Genomic DNA, 15,925 nt, shown 5'->3' with positions numbered 1-15,925 from the left:
TTTACAATAATTTTAGTAGACACTTTTTTCATTTATGTACTTCTCTGACATTATATAGTTTATTTTCTTATGCTTATTTACAGGTTTCTGTATGCATATATGTATATATTCATATGTGTGTGTTTGTTTGTGTACATATATAATTTGAAATTTTTTATTTTGGTTTCATATTGTTATTAACCATGTTATACACATTGAACCAAGTCAATGTTGAGAAATTCTGTCTGTTACCATTGATGATAACCATGTTTATTAAAAACACAATAATTAATTTAAACGCATTTTAAAACGCACTAGGTTTACAAATAATTGTAAAATAGTAATATTAACTGTAGTGTAGCCTAAAATTAGGCTTTTTGCTGACGTTTAGGCTACATGGAACACATCAAATTGTTATTTTTTAATTACAAAATCAATTTGTACCACTGTAGAAAAATACTAATGGCAGTGTTAAAACATTTTGACAATTACAATGGCCTCATTACAATCATGTTCATGACAGATTTATAACAAGTTATGTCATCTTGGTAATGTCAAGTTGTTGAATTATGTAGAAAGCTCTCCTCATGGTTGATGTACACCTCTCAAAATATGTAACTACACATCGCAACAACGCGTAGCGCAAGCTCTGGGATTGGCGTCCGTGGGTGGGACCGAGAGCTGAGCGAACCTGTTGGAACGAGTGTTTACAAGAGTCGAGTTACATGAAGAAGCTCCAGATGGAAAATTTTGTTTTGCGTTTACCTTATGATTAAAGTTGTTGCACATCCGCCGATTCCGGCCTCAAAATGAGCGAGTTTGAGCCACTTGTACATTAAGGTTGCATTCAGAAAAAACAAAACACAGAGAAACATAACACTTACTGCTAGCTAGCGTTTTGGAAATGTTATTGCAGAGCAACATAAACAAATGCAGGACTACATGCAAGGCATGCGCCGTGGGTGATGTCGATCACTCGACGCAGAAATATAAACCAGGCTTAAAACACCAGAAAAACATTAACTGTGCATTAAATTTAAGATTCAAAACAAGAAGGTACTCAGACTGGCACAGATGGCACAGTGACTTATATTTCCATTAATATTCTTAGTAAATGCAGGGTTGAATTTGTTCCCTGCCCTCAAAATATATTGGTATTTACAGTTATTGTCGGCCCCAAATAGTAAGGGGAAAGGGGGTGGGTGGGTGGATGGCGAACATAAGCAGGGAATAATTGAACCCGCAGGGGATGGGGAGGGATGTTTGGGTGGTGGTAGCGATCATAAGAGAAGAGCGGGTGGGGGTGGCGATCTTAAGCGGCTAGTAAGTTATAAATAGGGATGGGGGTGGTAATGGGCAGTGTGGCGGCATGCGTGAAAAAAAGTGGAGTGTTGGGTAGGAAAGAATCCTGCTAATTTACATTTACATTTAGTCATTTAGCAGACGCTTTTATCCAAAGCGACTTACAAATGAGGACAAGGAAGCAACTTACACAACTATAAGAGCAACAATGAATAAGTGCTATAGGCAAGTTTCAGGTCTGTAAAGTCTAAGAAGGAAAGTATTAGTACTTTTTTTTTTTTTGGTACAGTTAGTGTGATATCCAGAGAGGCAATTGCAGATTAGGAAGTGAAGTGGAGACTAAATAGTTGATTTTTTAGTCGTTTCTTGAAAACAGCGAGTGACTCTGCTGTTCTGATGCAGTTAGGGAGTTCATTCCACCAACTGGGCAGATTGAGCATGAGTGTTCGCAAAGTGATTTCTTCCCTCTTTGGGATGGAACCACGAGGCGACGTTCATTCACAGAACGCAAGTTTCTGGAGGGCACATAGATCTGCAGAAGTGAGAGCAGATAAGAAGGAGCAAGGCCAGAAGTCACTTTGTAGGCAAACATCAGAGCTTTGAATTTGATGCGAGCAGCAACTGGCAGCCAGTGCAAACGGATGAGCAGCGGAGTGACATGTGCTTGTTTAGGTTCATTGAAGACCACTCGTGCTGCTGCGTTCTGGAGCAGCTGAAGAGGCTTGATAGAGTTAGCTGGAAGCCCAGCTTGTGGGAGTCTCATGCCAAATGCATGAGAGTTGGCAGCCCTGGTAATTACGCTTGGACATACTCGATTGTTATACACACCTTTGCACCGTGCTTTTTAGGCACAGTGTCAAGATCAAAACTTTGACCCGCTGCACCACTCACTAACGTCAGTCCCAAAGCAGTGGGCCAATCAGCAGAACTTTGAGGCGTGGCACGCATTGCAAGCTTCTAGGTAGCTAGTTGGCTTTACAACTGTTTAATTTGATGCCACCATGGCAGAATCATACATAAAAGAAATGTAAATACTTTGTTTAATTACTAATAGACAGTAAGTTTTAAATAACCATCGCAAACACGGTCAACATTATTTTATTTTCATCGAACAGCAAAACACAATCAAAACACAATCCACATTAGTGTTCTTAGAGCTCCAATTCACTAGTGCATGATTCATAAGCTCATTACGATTCGTTCAGTATGATTCACAATTCATTAGTGTATGCGGGTAAAGGGGGCGATCTCGGATACAACCATAGAGAGAAAACCATGATTTCAAGGGCAGGCAGCATAAACAAATCGCAGAACAAGAGAGCAGTCCAGAGTCAAACACAGAAATCCAAAGTAGGAAAACCCTAGGTCAGCCAGGAAACACTAGACTTCGCAATATGTGTGAGCTCGCGTGTGGCTTAAATAGACAATGGGAAACAGGTGAGTGAGTAATCAGCGCAGGAGATTGTGGGAAATGGAGTTCCACTCAGGTGGCCAGGACCACAAGTGTGAATATTTGGACAGGAATAATTTGTAAGCTTTTCTGTGGACTAAAATTAGTTGAACGTGTTTTTAAGGGCTCGCTGGTACCCTATTACCATGAGGGTGAGGGCACAGGTGAGTTAGGAAATCACTTGTTTTTAACCGTCTTACCACACTCAGACCTGCTGAATAAATTAATTTTGCAAAAGTCTTTTCAGACTTCTAACTCTGACAACCCGTGAACTCTCATGTGAGAAGAAAGTTTCTTTCGAACTCTGAAACTCGCACCACACTCCTGGCAGGTGAAAGTCTTTTCTCCAGTGTGAACGATCATGTGCGCTGTGAGGTTCGTCTTCACTCTGAAACTCTTTCCACACTGTTGGCAGCTGAAGGGTTTTTCTCCGGTGTGAATTCTCATGTGGAATTTAAGGCCCACTAGTTGACTGAAACTCTTTCCACACTGCTGGCAGCTGAAAGGCCTTTCTCCGGTGTGACCTCTCATGTGGATGTTGAGGCTTAAAGTGTGAGAAAAACCCTTTCCGCACTGTTGGCAAGTGTAAGGCTTCTCTCCAGTGTGAATCCTCATGTGGACCGTTAGGTCTCCTTGTTGAATGAAGCTCTTTCCACACTCTGGGCAGGTGAAAGGCTTCTCTCCGGAGTGAAATCGCATGTGGATTTTGAGGTATCCCTTTTGAGCAAAACTTTTTCCACACTCTTGGCACGTGAACGGTTTCTCTCCAGTGTGAACTCTCATGTGGAGTTTGAGTTTATCCTTTCGGGCGAAAGTCTTTGGACACTCTTGGCAGCTGAAAGGTTTTTCTCCAGTGTGAACTTTCATGTGCTTCTCGAAGGTTCTCCAGTTTTTGCATCTCCTTCCACACTTCTGGCATATAAAACAGCCATCTATAAAGTGCGTTAGCATGTGCTCTTTAAAGGTTTTTTTATGTTCGAAACCTTTTTCACACTCGTAACATTTGTTTGTTGTTTGTGAGGAAGAGTTTTCAGTTTGTGGGCATCTACAAGATCCCTCTCCAGTTATGAAATGATTTCTGTGGGGATCATCAATATTCAATTCATTCAGATCTCGAGTCTCCTCTTTCAGCATAATCGGGTCTGAAGCAAAAAAGACAGTGTTAAAGATTAGCCCAAATTACAGGTATATAGCAACAAATGTTAAAATATTTAGAGCAGAGGTGTTAAATCCTGTTCCTGGAGATCTACCTTCCTGCACAGTTCTGCTGCAACCTTGATCAAACACACCTGTCTTTAATTACCAAGTTCTTCTTCAGATCCTACTCTACTAGAGTCTGTGCATGCAAAATTTAGTCGTACGGTGCTGCGAAAACAGGCGGGGTTAAAAAGAATAAAGATTAAAAAAGTGATGCACGGGAATGCATCAGACCAGAAACGTAAGGTCATGCGTCAAGTTTCGCAGATCGATGCATTGGAAAGTTCAAGCTTGGTGAACTGACCTGCGAAATCTTATCAATCGACTGTGTGAGACCAATCGAAGATCAAACCATGACCTCTCTGGACAGAAATTTAAAACATAGAACAATCGCTCGCTTTTTTAAATGACTAATCATCTTGTTTAATCCCGGACCGTTCCGCAGCGCCATACGACAGAATTTTGCACGCACAAACTCAAGTGTGACCGCAGCTTTACATTTTTAATCTCTGGCTCAGGTGGCAGCAATTTAAGTTCAGCATAGAATAATAAATCTGTTTATTGGGCTATTAGGCATCTTGCTCAAAAATGACCAAAACGTTTGGATGATTTTTCCATTTAAAGCTCGGGCTCTTCTGTAGCTACAACCTTCTACTGAAAGTAAAAAGCTGCTAATTTCTAGACCTTTTTTGTGCCAGAAGTCTATCATAAAATCTGAGAAAGCTCCTTAAAAGTAGCAGCATATCTTTTCTGTGAAAGGTATTTATGTTTTTGTAAATCTGTCAGTTTAGTATATTTTTGAATTGCAGAAGATTTAAAGCAAAATTAAACCAGAAATAAGAACTCAACTTGATATAAATTAATATTTCAGTGACAAATATAAAACTAATATTTCATTGCTTTGGGGCGAGGCAGCAAGAAGATCGCTGGTTCGAACCTCGGCTCAGTTGGCGTTTCTGTGTGGAGTTTGCTTGTTCTCCCTGAATTCGCGTGGGTTTGCTCCGGTTTCCCCCACAGTCCAAAGACATGCGATACAGGTGAATTGGGTAGGCTAAATTGTCCGTGGTGTACGTGTGTGTGTGTGAATGTGTGTGTGGATGTTTCCCAGAGATGGGTTGCGGCTAGATGGGCATCCGCTGCGTAAAAACTTGCTGGATAAGTTGGCGGTTTATTCCGCTGAGGCGACCCCGGATTAATAAAGGGACTAAGCCGACAAGAAAATGAATGAATGAATTTCTTTGCTTTGTTTTTATGATTTAAAAAAAAAAAAAAGACTAACAAATTAAATTAAATAATTAAACAATTGAGCTTTGAAAGTGAAAACCAACCTGTTTGTTCCTGCGAATCTTCATATTTGATTCTGAATGTGTCTTCAATCTTCAGGTCTTCACTCTCCTCTTTAATAAACGCCATCTTTATAACAGTGTGGAGATCAGTCGCTTCAGCAGGAGTTTTCCTCTGTGGGTTTAAGTAACGCACATTTAATAATCTTTGATTCTATAAGACTGCATTTAAGCCAGGGGTCTCAATTCCTGGAGGGCCGCAGCTCTGCATAGTTTAGCTCCAACTCATACCTGTTTATTAGTCTCTTGAACATTTTGGTTAGTCGGATCATCTGTGTTTGATTAGGGTTGAAGCAAAACTGTGCAGAGCTGCGGCCCACCAGGATTCCAGTTCGAGACCTATGATTTAAGCCTGTGCCAGTTGCAATAAAATGACCATATTGATATTCTACACTGCAAAAAAAAAATGCTTTTCTTGCTTAGATTTTTTGTCTTATTTCTAGTCTAAATATCTAAAATTTCTTATATCAATAAGCATTTTCTAGACAAGCAAAACAAATTGTCTTGTTTTCAGAAATAACATGCAAATATTAAGTGAGTTTTTCCTTAAAACAAGCAAAATAATCTGCCAATGGGGTAAGCAAATTAATCTTGTTTTTTTCTTTTGACGTAAGATTATTTTGCTTACCCCATTGGCAGATTATTTTGCTTGTTTTACGGAAAAACTCACTTAATATTGGCATATTTTTTCTCAAAACAAGACAGTATGTTTTGCTTGTCTAGAAAATTCTTCGTGATTTAGGAATTGTTAGATATTTGGACCAGAAACAAGACAAAAAAAAATCTAAGTAAGAAAAGCATTTTTTGCAGTGTATAAAAATAGAAATATAAACAATAATATTGAAATGTAAAGGCTATATTACTTCTAAACATCTAATTGGTGAATAAGCTGGTGTATATAGTGGATTCATTTGTAAAAATGTGTTCATGTGAAACTTTTCTTTTAATATTGCTAAAAAATATGGATGATCTACTAATGGACTCTTTTCACAAGACTATTAAGACGCGTTTAACGGTCATCAGCATGATAAATCCTTGAAAATATGTAATATTATGATTTTTCTTTAAAGTATGAACATTTGTATTTGTGTATGCATTTTATAATCTTTGCATGTGGACTGTGAATCTACCCCTATACAATTAAAGGAGGTAAAGCTGGTTTTATATTTGCACATTTAAGCTTAAACTCTTCGTAATATAATTTCTGTATTCTTTGCCAGTTCTAAATGGTGGAATCCTATTAGCTGCCAAAGACCATCAAAGTACAACACTGATCACAGTCAATTAACTAGTGCTAATTAGTGGTGGGCAAAGCGAGGCTTCGTGAAACACTGAAACAGTCGAAGCAAACTTCGAAACGTTTCGAAACCCCACTCTACAGTGACACCTAGTGGTCATTTTTTTATGTATTGCACTGAAACGGCTTCAGCAAAGAACAGTTGAGCAAATTGAGGCATTAAACCCCACTTTGCATTATCCAACCTTCAAGTAATATAGTGGAGTGGTTAAGGTGTTTGTCTTCCATGCAGGAATAGTGGGATCGAATCCAGGTCGATGTAGTTTTGAAGTGCTTTAATACCAGTTGGTTATGCATTGCTCTTGTATCGTTTTGTTTCAACATTGGTCTGATATCCGAATAAACAATTTGTTAATAAATATGTCTTGATTTGGTCTTAAAACAGGGATGTAATGCTAGATCAGAAACTGTGATCTAAAGTTATCAAGAATTATTTATATTATTCATTAAATTTCCCATTTATTGTATTTTATTAATGTCTACCCAAACCCAAAACCCAACCATCCATCACAGTAGGGGTGTCACGATTTCGATTATTTTAAATCGAAATCGATCGAAATTTATGCTCAATTTCGATTATTGAATCAAAAAATAGAATCGTCGATGCTGCCACGCCCCCATGTCACGTCAGCTTGGCTTGCCAAGCGGGGAAAAACAGGCTTGTTGAAGTGCTTGTTAAACTGCAGAAGCAGGAGACCTGTCGACAGAACTTAAACCCTCTCCTCTTTCAATGAAGTCGCCGGTGTGGAAGCATTTTGAATTTCCAGTGAGTTATGTTGACAGCGTTCCTGTTGTCGACAAATAAAAAAAACACAGTTTTGCAAGCTCTGCTTTGTACGTATTACGTACGGCTCGTCCGATAAACACCGGCATCGCGATCCTCCGCCTGCCCCCGTTGCAAATCCGCTCGCGAAAAGTACACACTCAGGCCCTGTTTACACTGTCTTTGTTTTTAAATGGCATTTTAGAACGACAACGATTTGACATCCACAGTGGCGTGTAGCATTTCCGAGCAGCCCTCCTTCCTCTCTACCTCTGAAAATGCACATCACGTGACCACACAGACACAGACGCACACACAGCCATGCGCTCGAGACAGCAGGTCCAGGCAGTCAGAGGACTGCTTCAATCTTTCACTCACTTGTACTTAGTCATTTTAGCGAACACCTCAGATACTGTTGGCTGGTTCCTGTTGGTTGTGCGTCTTTTTTTACCGACGCCATTATAACGACACAGATCACTGCCTATTCACGAGTCCCGCAGAAAAAAGTGATTGACAGGTGGTAATTATGTGTGTATCTTGCCTTTATTCATTTACTGTATGATTTGTTTATGGGTAAAACAAAGACCATGCAGGTCAGGTAGTTTAAACGGTAGGCTACATATAATTAATTGGTCATTAATTAATTATTCATAATCGAAAATCGAATCGTGCCTTTAGAATCGAAAATGTAATCGAATCGAGGATTTGGAGGATTGTGACACCCTTACATCACAGTACTGTAAAATTATTAATTATAGTTTTACAGTGTTACAAAAATGATGCTATATTGAGGGCGCAACTGCAGCTGTATCCTATTTAGGCTACACAAAACAGAAACATGATTAAAATACATGAAACCATGATTTCAGAATATTTGTACAAGTCGGGATTCGAACCCAAAACGTAATTCGAAGCATGGTATCAGCGTGCACACGTACAGTCCACTAGGACATATGAACCGGGAATTTTTTCGGCCTTGGCAGCCAAATGAAGATTCGCCAGGTCTCGAAACGCTTTTAAGCTGATCCATGCTTTGAATCGCTTTAGTCACGTGACCAGGTGTTTCGAAACACTTTAAGGCTGATTTATACTTCTGCGTCAAACGCCGGCGTATGCTACGGCGCTGACGGATAGCCCTTCGCCGTGGCTGTCGGCACCTCTCAAAAATTGTAACTACATGTCGCAACGACGCGTAGCTCAAGCTCTGTGATTGGTCGGCTTGGTAGCGCTGACGAGTCTGGGCGGGACCGAGAGCCGCGCGAATGGTGCGAGCCTGATGGAGCAATTGTTTACAAGTGTGGAGTCCTGTGAAGGAGCTCCGGATGGAAAGTTTTGTTTTGTGTTTACCTCATAGTTAAAGTTGTTGCACGTCCGCCGGTTCCTGCCTCAAAATGAGCGAGTTTGAGTCACTTGTACAACCAGGAAGTGTTCAGAAAACGCAAAACAGAAGCGAAGAAACTCGACACAGAGGAACATTTAAACCTCACTGCCAACTAGCGTTTCGGAAGTGTTAATGCAGACCAGCAGAGACAGCGCGCAGAAGTATAAATGCACAGCTACACGCGTTGCCTGCGCCGTGAGTTACGCCGGTCACTTGACGCAGAAGTATAAACCAGGCTTTAGTCACGTGACTTGGGTGCTTCGGTGCAGTGTTTCGAAACACTTGCGCTTCGGGATCTCGACACTGTGTCGAAACGTCAGTTTCATGTCAGCCACCCCTAGTGCTAATGTTGTTTTGAAGTCATACTCGCATCCTAAATGAGACAAAATATTCACAGTAGTGCATCGCAAGTTCTTACTGTTCTGAAATGAATGAACGTGTGAACATGAAACCAACTTTACCTCAGTCAATATACAATAGGGGTTGGCGATATGACCTAAAATTAATATCACGGTATTTTTCATCTTTTGAACGGTGACAGTATAATATCACGGTATAATATGCTTTTTTTTAGTACATTTTGGGAGGAGTAGCCTGTCCCTTTAGTATGTAAATAAAGTTCATATTTTTATAATATAATAAGTAAATGGTAGGCATCTTTATCTAAAAGAGACATGGGAGAGTATTATGCATTCTCAACATATTTATTTTGCAAAAAAAAAAAAAAAAAAAAAAACTTAAAGATCTTACTTAACGGTGTACACCAAAACAAAAATTAGCAGTGTAATGACACAAGAACAATGTACAGGGCTCAACAATAAGGACTGCCCAGTGGCCCAGGCCCAGCGTGAAAGATGCTCGGGACAGTAGACAGGATTGTCACTGACCCCTATCGGCCAGTAACGATGAGCTCTAGGGATGTAACAATATTGTAAATACCGTCATACCGCAATAGTAATTTTGTTCAATATTACCGTAGGCGCATTACTCAATAAAACTATATTTCTGAGAAAAGTTTGCTCAGGAGAATGAAGCGAACGGGAGGTAGCGGGAACTACAATTCCCATCAGCCTAGGCGTGGTCATCATCCTTTGCGGTCTGTTGTCATTACAGATCCAGTAATGCGGAAATGGAGTGTGCTGCTAGTAGCGGTGAAGAAAAAGAGCTGGAAATGATCGGACCTAAAGTGGGTTTTAAATCGGATGTGTGGAAGCATTTTGGTTTCTTTCTAAAAAGATACGAAAAAGGAGAAAAGGTGACAAAGAGAAAAACAGTATGCAGGCACTGCCAGACTGTGGTGAAATATAAGTCGGGGAATACGACTAATAACAGTCATGGGGACTGCAGAACACAGCACACTTGTTAGATTGATGCAGACATTGACTTGTACCGTAAAGAGACCTCTATCTCACTCATGGCTTGTCCTCTCAAGTGGTGGAAAGACAATGAACAGCGGTACCCACTGCGGTCAACATCGGCTAAATCAAATCTCTCTGTCCCAGAAACCTCAGTCCCAAATGAGAGGGGTTTTTTCTGTTGCAGTGGACATTGTAAATGCCCAGAGATCCCAGCTTTTGCCAGATTATATATATATGATAATTTTTCTTAAAAACAAAACCCCATCTCTATCTAAGTGAGTGAGTGATTAAATGTTGAATGTGATGAGTTTTCGACAATACTAAATTGAAACTTTATTTTTTTATATAGTTTAATAGTTTTTTTTTATTAAAATTGAAAAATTGAAGTTCCTGTTTCGAAACTCACAGATAGATGGCTAATTTGTATGTCATTGATATGTTCAGTGCTAAGGTAAATAAACACTTTTGGCACTTTTTTCGAGTCTTTTCATTAGTTTTGTTTTCCTGTAAATCAATCAATAAATACCGCACCGTGCCATTCATATCGAGGTATTATCGTACCGTGAAATTCTGATACCGTTACATCCCTAATGAGCTCGTTATTATTATTATTATTTTTTTTGTAAATTTGAAACTAGTACAGCGAAAAGATGTCAACATGAATCAAACTATGAGGCTCAAAGAAAACGTCTGTTTCTGAAGTCTTGGAAGCAGACAATTTACATGGGTACAAAATTCAGAAACCCAAAAAAAACAAAGAGTTGTCCTCAGTTTGTCAAGCCATTTTTATAAAAAAATAATTTAGAATTGCAATAAAACACCAGCACATTTTCCATACTGCTCTTTCGTTGCATAAAATCTAGAATTTAGCTCATTATACATTTATTAACATTTTTTAAATGTTTAAATTCTACATTCACATACATTATTTTGTCCCATTATTTAAAATGTGTGGCTAAGAAATAGCTCACTTTTTTTTCTTTTTGGTGGGGCCAGTGAAAACTTTGGCAGGGCAAGTCAAAAGCCCCTTTCACACAGTGATACCGGTAAATATCCGGAAAATTTACGGAACGACTTTACCGGTATATTCAAAAAAGCGCTGTTCACACAGGCGAGGACGTTACGGAATTTTTCCGGAAAAGAGCATTCACACATCCATTCCAAAATACCGGTAAATTCTGACATCATTCACCACAAATGAGCTTTAAATGGCTGCGCTTGTATTTGTAAACATTTGACTAAATTACAAACTCTGTGGATGATCAATATTGTGAACAACTTTCGCAGGATCACTTTCGCATGTCGAGATGTTCATAATATGTGCGTGTGCAGGCGCTCACAGGCTGTTTCATGGGCACACGCAAAGCTTGAAGGTAAACAAACAACGGCTTATCATAAGCATCTCATCGATGATTATTTGCACAGTTAGCATTAAGAAGAACATATAAACGTGATCTGACTAACTTCTAGCAGCTAAATGTGTCTGGAAAGGCTTTTATTCTCACAAACCGTGCGGACGTAAATGCGTCTGACTGTTGTGATTGGCTAAAGCAGACGTCTCACGTCAGCACGTTCTAGACGTGCACGGGCTTATTACGGCAATCTTCCTTCTGCGTTCACACAGCGCAGCATTCCGGCAAATTGCCGGTAATGTTACAACTTCTCTTTCCGGAAAATAGCCAGAACGAATTTACCGGTATTTTCAAAAAGGACCTGTTCACACATACAACCTTTCCGGAAAATTGCCGGTAATTTTCCGGAAAGGTCTGTATGTGTGAAAGGGGCTAAAATCTCAACCATTGGCCCAATCGGCCCAGTAAAAAAAAATCCTTAGCGTTGAACCCTGGTGTGATAATGTGTACTTTTCACAAAAGCTAACTCTCCCTTCATCTGAACTCTGATGAAACTAGACAGTCAAGTTCTTTGCCAGGAACACCAGCCTGTCAACATTTTCCGGCTTCAGTGATGCCCTGGAGCTTGTTACAATATTGCCCCCTGTGCTGGATGCACGCTCGGAGGGTGAGCTTGTGGCTGGGATGCACAAGTATTTTTTTTGCCAGATGGCTAATGCACGGAAACATTGGAGACCACTTCAGTGGATCAGAGTCACTGTCAGCCGTTACCACCATGTCAATGCCCTGCTGCAGTTTCCTCAACAGCGGCCTCTGTCTCTCCGTCTGGTTCTGACACTCCACTCATCTCTTCTCAGACCACAACTGAACGTTTGAAGAAAATTGAATGCCTTATTATTTAGAATGAGCTATTATTGATGTAAACGCAGCCGTTCATGGATGGAGTATAATTGATTTATTACGGTATTGACGGTATTAAAAAAATCCATGTCGTGGCACAATGTCACACCGGTGATGACTATGACACTGGTGTACCGCCCACCCCTAATATACAATAGGAGTTAATTTGGCAATGTACATGAAGATATTTCGCAAATTTCCTACTGTATATCACAATTTTATTTTAATTAATAGTTGCGTTGCTTTTTTTATTTAATTGAAGGATATTTACAAATGTATCTCGGCCATCCCTACTGAAAAAACAGCTTAAACCAGCCTAGGCATGGACCAGCATGGTCTTAGCTGGTCAGGCTGGGAGATGACCAGCTAAAACCAGCTTGACCAGCTTAGCTAAAACCAGCTATGTCCAGCTTAAACCAGGCTGGTCAAGCTGGCTTTAGCTGGTCATTTTCCAGCCTGACCAGCTAAGACGAGGCTGGAAATGGCTGAAAACCAGCCTGGAAATGGCCAAAACCCCTCTAAAACCAGCCTGGTCGACCAGCTAAAACCAGCCAACCAGCCTAGGCTAGTTTAAGCAGGATTTGTCAGCAGGGATTACATTAGACGCTGTACTCAACTGTATGTTTAAAAAGATAAATAAAGCAAACCCTTCATGACTGGTTTTGTGGTTCTGGGTCACAGATGATTGCAAAAGGTTTGTAAAAATACATATTTTTTGTTTTTCCCTACTGGAAAAAAACAGCTTAAATCAGCCTAGGCTGGTTGGCTGGTTTTAGCTGGTCAACCAGGCTGGTTTTAGAGGGGTTTTGGCCATTTCCAGCCTGGTCTTAGTTGATCAGGCTGGGAGATGAGTAGCTAAACCCAGCTTACCAGCCTAGCCAAAACCTGTCAAGCTTAAACCAGGCTGGTCAAATAGATTTTAGCTGGTCATTTTCCAGCCTGACCAGCTAATACCAGGCTGGAAACCAGCCTGGAAGTTGCTAAAACCCCTCTAAAACCAGGCTGGTCAACCAGCTAAAACCAGCCAACCAGCTTAGGCTAGTTTAAGTTGCTTTTTCCAGCAGGTTCTTGCTATTTATTTAACGTTTCAGTAATTTAACCAGCAGGTAAACCGTTTCTCTAGGTATTATTTAACAATGTGTATCCAAACTGACAATATACAACGCGAAATTCGACGCACTCTCATTGTTAATGCAATGCAGATGCGTTTACTAAAATAATACATAATGTACAACAATGTATATTGTAGATGTATTATACATGATTAAATCTGCATAGAAAAGAACAAGATTGGCAATGTTATAAACAAGATAAATGATCAAGAACACGAACCTTTCCTCCTTTCTTCGCCGATCATCAGCGATCACAGCAGAATGCAGCGCAGCCTGATGACGTTTATATTTGTTTATGTGGTCAAGCGCGGTAAACAGAGCATTAGCGCCACCTGCTGCTCACTCAGAGCACAAACACTTTCATTTGAAGAGCACTTTCTGCCTCTCGACGTTCAGTCTACATTCAATAAATATCGTTGTTAATAATAATAGTAATTATTATTACCCTGCTGAAAAATCCAGCTTAAACCAGCCTAAGCTGGTTGGCTGGTTTTAGCTGGTCGACCAGCCTGGTTTTAGAGGGGTTTTGGCCACTTCCAGGCTGGTTTCCAGCCATTTCCAGCCTGGTCTTAGCTGGTCAGGCTGGGAGATGACCAGCTAAAACCAGCTTGACCAGCCTAGCCAAGCTGGGAGTCCAGCTAAAACCAGCTATAACCAGCTTAAACCAGGCTGGTCAAGCTGGTTTTAGCTGGATTTGGCTGGTCATTTTCCAGCCTGACCAGCTAAGACCAGGCTGGAAATGGCTGGAAACCAGCCTGGAAGTGGCCAAAACACCTCTAAAACCAGGCCGGTCGACCAGCTAAAACCAGCCAACCAGCTTAGGCTGGTTTAAGCTGTTTTTTTCAGCAGGGTTGTTATAAATGGCAACCTTTAGAACAACATTTAACTTCATAGGCAAACCGTGTTGGCGTGGGTTTCCTCCTGGTGCTCCGTTTACCCCCACAAGTCCAAACACATTCACTATAGGTGAACTGCGTAAGCTAAATTGTCCGTAGTGTATGTGTGTGATTGAGTGTGTATGGATGTTTCCCACCCTGCTGAAAAATCCAGCTTAAACCAGCCTTGGCTGATTGGCTGGTTTTAGCTGGTCGACCAAGCTGGTTTTAGAGGGGTTTTTGCCATTTCCAGTTTGGTTTCCAGCCATTTCCAGCCTGGTCTTAGCTGGTCAGGCGGGAAAATTACCAGCTTAATCCAGATAAAACCAGCTTGACCAGCCTGGTTTAAGCTGGACGTAGCTGGTTTTGGCTGGGCTCCCAGCCTGGCTAAGCTGGTAAAGCTGGCTTTAGCTGCTCATTTTCCAGCCTGACCAGCTAAGACCAGGCTGGAAATGGCTGGAATAAACCAGCTTGGAAATGGCCAAAACCCCTCTAAAACCAGCCTGGTCGACCAGCTAAAACCAGCCAATCAGCCTAGGCTGGTTTAAGCTGTTTTTTTCAGCAGTGATGGGTTGCAGCTGGAAGGGCATCCCCTGCTTAAAACATATGCTGGATAAGTTGGCGGTTCATTCCGCTGTGGTGACCCCTGATTAATAAAGGGACTAAGCCGAAAAGAAAACGAATGAACGAGTCAAAAGCATGCAATAAATACTCAGCATACACAAATAAAGAGCAGGAAAAACCGAATAAAACATAAAAAGCCTGAATAACAATGTTTCTTAAAGGGATAGTCCACCCAAAATAGGAACATTTGCTGTTCACTATCCTCTGTTCAGAGCATGTGAGAGGGTGTAAACATCAGTCATTTCTTTTCAGCTTTATTAATCAGGGGTCGCCACAGTGGAATTAACCGCCAACTTATCTAGCATGTTTTACGCAGCAAAAGCCCTTCCAGCCACAACCCATCACTAGTCTGGGAAACACCCATACACTCTCATTTACACACATACACTATGGACAATTTAGCTTAACCAATTCCTCTTCAGCATATGTGTTTGGACTGTGAGGGAAACCAGAGCCCCTGGAGGGAACCCACGCCAACACGGGGGAGAACATGCAAACTCCACTCAGAAATAGCCGAGGCTCGAACCAGCTACCTTCTTGCTGTGAGGCGATCGTACTACCCACTGCACCGGTTCTCTTTATGAGTTTCCTTATTCTGTTGAACTCAAAAGAAGTTATTTTGAAGAATGCTGAAAGCATAGGAAAAACGTATACTATGGAAGTCAATGGTTACAGGTTTTCCAATGTCTTCTTTTGTGTTTAACAGAGGGAAGAAAGTCAAACAGGTTTAAAACAATTAAAGGGCGAGTCGGCTGAATGATGACAGAGTTTTCACATTTATTCTTCTGACATCTCTCCCATTTTATCTCTTGTCGAAACAATCCAGAACCAACCTTGTGCTCGGAGAATCTGCACAGATATTTTCCTTTCACTTTCACTTCTAGTTGTCCTGCGCGTCGTCTCGCGGTCACGCCCACAGTCGGGAGAATCTCATGAATATTCATGCGAACGCCTCCCGGTGGAACCAATAACATTCCAGGATGTCTCTGCAG

The 15,925-nt window shown here is 40.9% G+C and overlaps 1 protein-coding gene across 4 annotated transcripts in view; it reads right to left on the bottom strand.

The window, feature by feature from the left end:
• Positions 1-2,363: 2,363 nt before the first annotated feature.
• Positions 2,364-15,925, bottom strand: part of LOC100001832 (uncharacterized) — a 61,448-nt gene continuing 47,886 nt past the window's right edge. For 2 of the 4 annotated variants that reach the window (XM_073948688.1, XM_073948687.1), the window contains 3 exons: positions 15,767-15,919; positions 5,257-5,386; positions 2,364-3,873 (listed from right to left, as the gene is read on the bottom strand). In XM_073948688.1, the coding sequence (XP_073804789.1) occupies positions 2,975-3,873; positions 5,257-5,386; positions 15,767-15,907 (1,170 nt within the window). In that variant the 5' untranslated portion in view covers positions 15,908-15,919 and the 3' untranslated portion in view covers positions 2,364-2,974. Of the gene's footprint in view, positions 3,874-5,256; positions 5,387-12,193; positions 12,287-13,654; positions 13,693-15,766; positions 15,920-15,925 lie in introns of those variants that run through there. The other 2 variants (XM_073948689.1, XM_003198708.7) reach the window with 2 other exon arrangements.

Source organism: Danio rerio, chromosome 4, assembly GCF_049306965.1.
Source record: "Danio rerio strain Tuebingen ecotype United States chromosome 4, GRCz12tu, whole genome shotgun sequence".
Taxonomy (NCBI): Eukaryota; Metazoa; Chordata; class Actinopteri; order Cypriniformes; family Danionidae; genus Danio; species Danio rerio.
The sequence above is the reverse complement of the archived record's forward strand: the minus strand, read 5'-3'. Positions and strand labels throughout refer to the sequence as shown.